Below are 6,829 nucleotides of genomic sequence, written 5' to 3'. Positions count from 1 at the left end.
TTTATTGATGCTCGCTCGGGCTGCGAAGAAAGCTCTCAAAATCCCTATCTTTGAGGCCTTCCATCTGCATGGTAAAATACAAGTAAATCAAACAGCTCCATCCCTCAGTTACTTGACCTTGGTTAGGGAGGGCGATAGGGTCAGATCACAGGGCCGGGGAGCTCAGATTTTGGAGTGGGTGGAGACTAGCTCTGGTCCACGCGTGAGGGGTTGCAGTGAGGCTGGAGCGGAGGTCTCAGAGTGCAGTTACTGGCCTACGCTGTGGGTGGGGTGGGAAATTAATGGTGGTGGGCGGAGCCAGGACGGTGAGCGGCTCAGGCGGTTGGACAAGTGCCAGTGGGCGTGACTCTGGGGCACTGGGGGAGATCAGCAGCTGAGCCTCTTCTCACAGATCCAGCTGTCGTCCCTGTTGTCGCACGGTGCGTCGTTCCACATCCCCGTGCGGAGAATCATGATGCAGTCCTCGCGCCCCAGCGAGTCATTGGGCTCCCCCTGATTCCAGTAGCTGCAGTGGTTTGGCGGAGGTGTTGCTGGGAAGCTAGGCTGAGGATGGCCATGGGGTCCAGCCTTCCTTTCCGGGGTCTAGCCTGTTTATTGCTTGGGTCTAACCTAGACATCCTGAGGGCCTAACCTGAGCACACGCACCTGGGATATAACTTTCTAACCCCAGAATTTAACCCTAGTCACTTCCTGGGGTCTAGCCCGCCCATCCCTAAGGAGGCCCTGAGATCTGGCCGAAGCGCTTCTCCTAGGATCCGAACTGTCAGCCTCCCCAAGTCCCTTCCCTCACCTGAAACTGAGCGGGACTCCGTCCACCCACTGGTAGCCCTGGATCCTGCGCGCCCTGCGCACGGCCCTCAGGCCCAGCCAGTAACCGCGGCCACCAATGTTCCGACTTAGGAAGCCCTGGGCAAGAGGGGAGACTGAGCCTCGCGTCCGTCCCGCCCCGCCCCGCCCCCAACCACGCCCCCTCAGGTAAACTCTTTCTCCCCGCCCCCCCCGCCCCCCAAAGCCGGAGCTGCGCACCTGCTCATCCAGGCCCCCGACAATCACCAGGTGCGCTCTGGCGCCCTCGCAGTGGCGCTGCGCCTCCACCCACGTGGCCCGTTGGGTGGAGAAAAGGTAACAGGAGCCCTGGAATGGCAGCCACGACTTGGGGCACTCCTCGCAGGAGCCTGCAGGGTGGCGAGGATCAAAGAGGTGATTTGCTCCCGAATGGAGCAGATGGTGAGGATTGGGGAGGGGAGTGTCGGACCCCCGGGCTGAGTCAGGGTCGGAGCCACTGAGACCAGGCCAAGGTCAAAGGGCGGGGCCAGGCGGATCAGGGAACCCTGGGGCCCAAGGGCGGGATCCACTTGTCCTCGCCTCTCCCCTCCACCCCTCCGGATCGTGCTCACGGTTCCCGAGCCGGACTCCTTCCAGCTCCCGGAAGAGCTCACTGCGGATGTTCTCACGGTCCCTACCGGCTTCAGCCAAACTCTGGGTCACTGCGAGGTAAAAGGAGTCCAGATTATAGCTAGGCTCAGCATCAGTAATAGGGTCATGATTAGTTAAGGTCAGCATCCACTTCCGTGGTCATTGCCAAGGTCAAGAATGACATCACGGTCAAGGACTGTTATAGCTGGGTAGGGTCCAGTTGCGGTTGGGGTTAGGAGTTGCAGTCAAGGTCAGAATCCAGAGGTCAGGGTCAGGATGGAGGACACGACTGGGGTCAGTGGTCAGGATCACAGGATAGGTGGGGGTCACAGAGGGGTCCGGAGGTGAATCAAGGGTAGGGTAACAGCCGGGGTGAGGGGTCAGGGATCATGGCAATGTCCCGCCCTCACCGCGCTCGCTCAGTTCTTTTAGGGCGCTCTCCTGCTGGATCAGATTCGACTGTGCCTCTCTAAGCTTGGTGCGCACGGTCTGCAGCTGCGCCTGAGTCCCCAGGCCTGGGAAGGGGGGCGAGGATGGGGGTGGGACATCTGAGACCAGCCCGCCGCCCCCACTACGCACCAGGAGCCCCGCTCCCACTCGCCTCCTCCAATCCCGGCCACAAGCCCCGCCCCCTCGGTCCACCAGTCTCACAGCAGCTATTGCAGGCTCGGATCTCCTCCTTCAAGACACCCAGCACCACCGTCTGCTTCGAGGCTGGAACGATCCCCCGTCCGCCCCACACACTCCAGGTCACCCTCGGGGACTCACAGGACCCTGCCCAACTCCAGGGCCAGCCTTGCAGACTGTGAGATCCCCACCGACCCACCCACTACCCCGACGCCAGGGTCCAAGACCCTTCCGCCCCCGAACTTTGGGGACCCAAGAGCCCCTGTCCTGCACGTACAGTTTGTCCTCAGCAGATCCTGTTGGCCGAGCAGCGCCCCGCGCTCTGTGGAGGCTGCGGAGAGAGGGGGACTCGGGAACTCTCCCCGCGGCCCGAGGGGTGCGGGGACCCCGATCACCGTACGCACAGAGTGGGTGGACAGGCGTGCAGAACACGTGATGTGCACACACACCGACAAAGGACAAACACATTCACAGGCACATATGCACACACGTGGGTGCACACAAACTCTGTTCCGAGGTGTTCACACTCAGACCCAGGCAAGGGCCTGGGACCTGGCTGGTGTGTTTAGGGACGGAGAAAAGGTCTATGTCTCCAGGGGGGCTGGACACGACCTCCCCCATCATCCAGTCACTCACCCTTGGAAAACAGGACGCTCAGAACGAGGGTCCACAGGATTGTGACCACCAAGAGAGCCAGGGCCAGGAGGAGGGGTCTCTGTCCCCAGCGTCCCCAGTGCCCTGGGATAACACGGATGGACTCCTGAGTTCCTCCGGTACCAGGACCACCCTGGATCCCTGGGCCCTGAGGACTGAGCCCTGGATGCTTGGGTTCCTCCCAGGAAACTGAGATTCGGAGAGGTACAGTAACTTGTCTGTGGTCACACAGCCCCTAAGTGGCAGAGTTGACATTTGAATCCAGGTCCAGCTGGCTCTAGGGCCTGTGGTGTCTCTCCTGCACTCACTACTTAGGCCCTCTCTTGGCTGATCCTCTCCATTCTCCCATCAAACCCCAAACCACTGGTCAGAGAGGGACCCAAGGGGACCTGTGAGGCAGCCCCATTGCTCATACCTCCAGGGACCTCCTCCAGCCTGCCGTCCCACTTGCTGTACCCGACAGTGTCCATGGTGAGCAGGCACCCAGCTCTGGGAGTAGATACAAAAGTAACCCCATCCCTCTCCCCACCCCACCCACCCTCTTCCTTCCTTCCCATCTCCTGTGTCTCAATTCCTGGTACAGAGAACCACTGACCAATCACAGCGATGGGCCCTTTCTGGGCTGGGCTGGGCTGGGCTGAGCTGGGCTGGACTGCAGTAAGGGTGGGGTGGGGAGGGGAAGTGGGGAGTTGAGGGGGGTTGAGGGAGGGTAGAAGGAGTGGGAGGAGTGAAGTGTGTGTGTGTGTGTGCACGTGCGTGTAGTCCCAGCCTCTTGGGCGCTCATCCCCAACCCCCACCATCACCAGGCACGTGCTCCAGCAACCATTTCCAGGCTCTGCTGGGGCTTCACTTTGGAGCTCGGTCCGCATCTCTTATAGGTCTGGCGTTGGCCTTCCTCCTGAGAGGGACAGGATGAACCCAGCCAAGTTCAAGGCAGCTCCCTGCTGGTACCTGAGAAAGCCCCTTCAGGTGTGCGCCCCCCAACCCCATGCCAGCTGCTCATGGCTCCTCAACTCCCCTGCAGGTGCCTGCCAGAAGCTACCTTTGACCCTGACCTTTATTCAGTCCTATTCGACTAGAAGGGAGAACACAGCCAGTTGTTGCATGGAGGCCAGCTAAGCTTCTGGACTCTACTATTGGGTGTGTGTGTAGGGTGTCCATATGCAGCTTCTAGAAGCCTCTGTTTTTCTCCTCGGTGCAAAGGGGGACAGTGACAAGGCCTCCCTCCAAGGGATGCTGTGATAAAGAAATGAGGTTATGCACGGCAAGCCTTGGCACCATCCCCAAGCACAAAACCCTCCAAATGTCATTCATTCTTTCAACTAATATTGGACACCTACCACATGCCAGGCATCGATCAAGGAACTGAGGATACATCAACGAACTAAAGAAGAAAATTCCTTTTTTCTTGGAGTTAACATTCCAGTAGGGGGTAGGGAGAGACAGACAGCCAATAATGAACATAATTAAAAGGTAAGTTGGAGATTGCTTCAAGATGACAGAGTAGACGGACATGCTCTTACTCCCTCTTTTGAGAACACCGGAATCACAACTAACTGCTGAACAATCATCGACAGGAAGACACTGGAACTCACCAAAAATGATACCCCACATGCAAAGACAAAGGAGGAGCCGCAATGAGACAGTAGGAGGGGCGCTATCACAATAAAATCAAATCCGATAACTGCTGGGTGGGTGACTCACAAACTGGAGAACACTTATACCACAGAAGTCCACACACTGGAGTGAAGGTTCTGAGCCCCACGTCAGGCTTCCCAACCTGGGGGTCTGGCAATGGAGGAGGAATTCCTAGAGAATCAGACTTTGAAGGCTAGTGGGATTTGATTGCAGGACTTCGACAGGACTGGGGGAAACAGAGACTCCACTCTTGGAGGGCACATACAAAGTAGTGTGTGCATCTGGACCCAGGGGAAGGAGCAGTGACCCCATACGAGACTGACCAGACCTACCTGCTAGTGTTGGAGGGTCTCCTGCAGAGGTGGCGGGCAGCTGTGGCTCACCAAGGGACAAGGACACTGGCAGCAGAAGTTCTGGGAAGTACTCCTTGGCGTGAGCCCTGCCAGAGTCCGCCATTAGCCCCACCAAAGAGCCCGGGTAGGCTCCTGTGTTGGGTCGCCTCAGGCCAAACAACCAACAGGGAGGGGACCCAGCCCCACCCATCAGCAGACAAGTGGATTAAAGTTTTACTGAGCTCTGCCCACCAGAGCAACAGCCAGCTCTACCAACTACTAGTCCCTCCCATCAGGAAACTCCCACAAGCCTCTTAGATAGCCTCATCCACCAGAGGGCAGACAACAGAAGCAAGAAGAACTACAATCCTGCAGCCTGTAGAACAAAAACCACATTCACAGAAAGATAGACAAGATGAAAAGGCAGAGGGCTATGTACCAGATGAAGGAACAAGATAAAACCCCAGAAAAACAACGAAATGAAGTGGAGATAGGCAACCTTCCAAAAAAGAATTCAGAATAATGATAGTGAAGATGATCTAGGACCTCGGAAAAAGAATGGAGGCAAAAATCGAGAAGATGCAAGAAATGTTTAACAAAGATCTAGAAGAATTAAAGAACAAACAAACAGAGATGAGCAATACAATAACTGAAATGAAAACTACACTAGAAGGAATCAATAGCAGAATAACTGAGGCAGAAGAACGGATAAGTGACCTGGAAGACAGAATGGTGGAATTCACTGCTGCAGAACAGAATAAAGGAAAAAGAATGAAAAGAAATGAAGACAGCCTAAGAGACCTCTGCGACAACATTAAATGCAACAACATTCATGTTATAGGGGTCCCAGAAGGAGAAGAGAGAGAAAAAGGACCCAAGAAAATATTTGAAGAGATTCTAGTCAAAAATCTGCCTAACATGGGAAAGGAAGTAGCCAAACAAATCCAGGAAGCACAGAGAGTCCCATACAGGATAAGCCCAAGGAGAAACACGCTGAAACACAGAGTAATCAAAGTGGCAAAAATTAAAGACAAAGAAAAATTATTGAAAACAACAAGGGAAAAACGACAAATAACATACAAGGGAACTCCCATAAGGTTAACAGCTGATTTCTCAGCAGAAACTCTACAAGCCAGAAGGGAGTGGCATGATATACTTAAAGTGATTAAAGGGAAGAACCTACAATCAAGATTACTCTACCCGGCAAGGATCTCATTCAGATTTGATGGAGAAATCAAAAGTTTTACAGACAAGCAAAAGCTAAGAGAATTCAGCACCACCAAACCAGCTCTACAACGAATGCTAAAGGAACTTCTCTAAGTGGGAAACACAAGAAAAGAAAAGGACCTACAAAAACAAACCCAAAACAATTAAGAAAATGGTCATAGGAACATACATATCGATAATTACCTTAAACGTGAATGGATTAAATGCTCCAACCAAAAGACACAGGCTTGCTGAATGGATACAAAAACAAGACCCATATATATGCTGTCTACAAGAGACCCACTTCAGACCTAGGGACACATACAGACTGAAAGTGAGGGGAGGGAAAAAGTTATTCCATGCAAATGGAAATCAAAAGAAAGCTGGAGTAGCAATACTCATATCAGATAAAATAGACTTTAAAATAAAGAATGTTACAAGAAACAAGGAAGGACACTACGTAATGATCCAGGGATCAATCCAAGAAGAAGATATAACAATTATAAACATATATGCACCCAACATAGGAGCACCTCAATACATAAGGCAACTGCTAACAGCTATAAAAGAGGAAATCGACAGTAACACAGTAATAGTGGGGGACTTTAATACTTCACTTACACCAATGGACAGATCATCCAGACAGAAAATTAATAAGGAAACACAAGCTTTAAATGACACAATAGACCAGATAGATTTGATTGATATTTATAGGACATTCCATCCAAAAACAGCAGATTACACTTTCTTCTCATGTGTGCATGGAACATTCTCCAGGATAGATCACATCTTGGGTCACAAATCAAGCCTCAGTAAATTTAAGAAAATTGAAATCATATCAAGCATCTTTTCTGACCACAACGCTATGAGATTAGAAATGAATTACAGGGGAAAAAACCGTAAAAAACACAAACACATGGATGCTAAACAATACGTTACTAAATAACCAAGAGATC

At 52.7% G+C, this 6,829-nt stretch overlaps 1 protein-coding gene across 1 annotated transcript; it reads right to left on the bottom strand.

The window, feature by feature from the left end:
- On the bottom strand, positions 1-3,185 carry CLEC4G (C-type lectin domain family 4 member G). The gene is made up of 9 exons (XM_068534955.1): positions 3,113-3,185; positions 2,680-2,781; positions 2,321-2,374; positions 2,068-2,130; positions 1,827-1,931; positions 1,398-1,487; positions 1,027-1,175; positions 791-906; positions 1-505 (listed from the first exon to the last, which is right to left on the bottom strand). The coding sequence occupies exons 1-9, from the start codon at positions 3,165-3,167 to the stop codon at positions 367-369; spliced, it is 873 nt and encodes a 290-aa protein (XP_068391056.1). The 5' UTR covers positions 3,168-3,185; the 3' UTR covers positions 1-366.
- Positions 3,186-6,829: the final 3,644 nt, after the last annotated feature.

Source organism: Eschrichtius robustus, chromosome 2, assembly GCF_028021215.1.
Source record: "Eschrichtius robustus isolate mEscRob2 chromosome 2, mEscRob2.pri, whole genome shotgun sequence".
Classification (NCBI taxonomy): Eukaryota; Metazoa; Chordata; class Mammalia; order Artiodactyla; family Eschrichtiidae; genus Eschrichtius; species Eschrichtius robustus.
The sequence above is the reverse complement of the archived record's forward strand: the minus strand, read 5'-3'. Positions and strand labels throughout refer to the sequence as shown.

Coding starts and splice junctions, on each gene's coding strand:
- CLEC4G (XM_068534955.1), bottom strand. CDS start 3,167: ATGGACACTGTCGGGTACAGCAAGTGGGACGGCAGGCTGGAGGAGGTC. Junction 1,488..1,826: donor AAAAGAACTGAGCGAGCGCG/GTGAGGGCGGGA, acceptor TTTACCTCGCAG/TGACCCAGAGTTTGGCTGAA. Junction 1,176..1,397: donor AGGAGTCCGGCTCGGGAACC/GTGAGCACGATC, acceptor GCCACCCTGCAG/GCTCCTGCGAGGAGTGCCCC.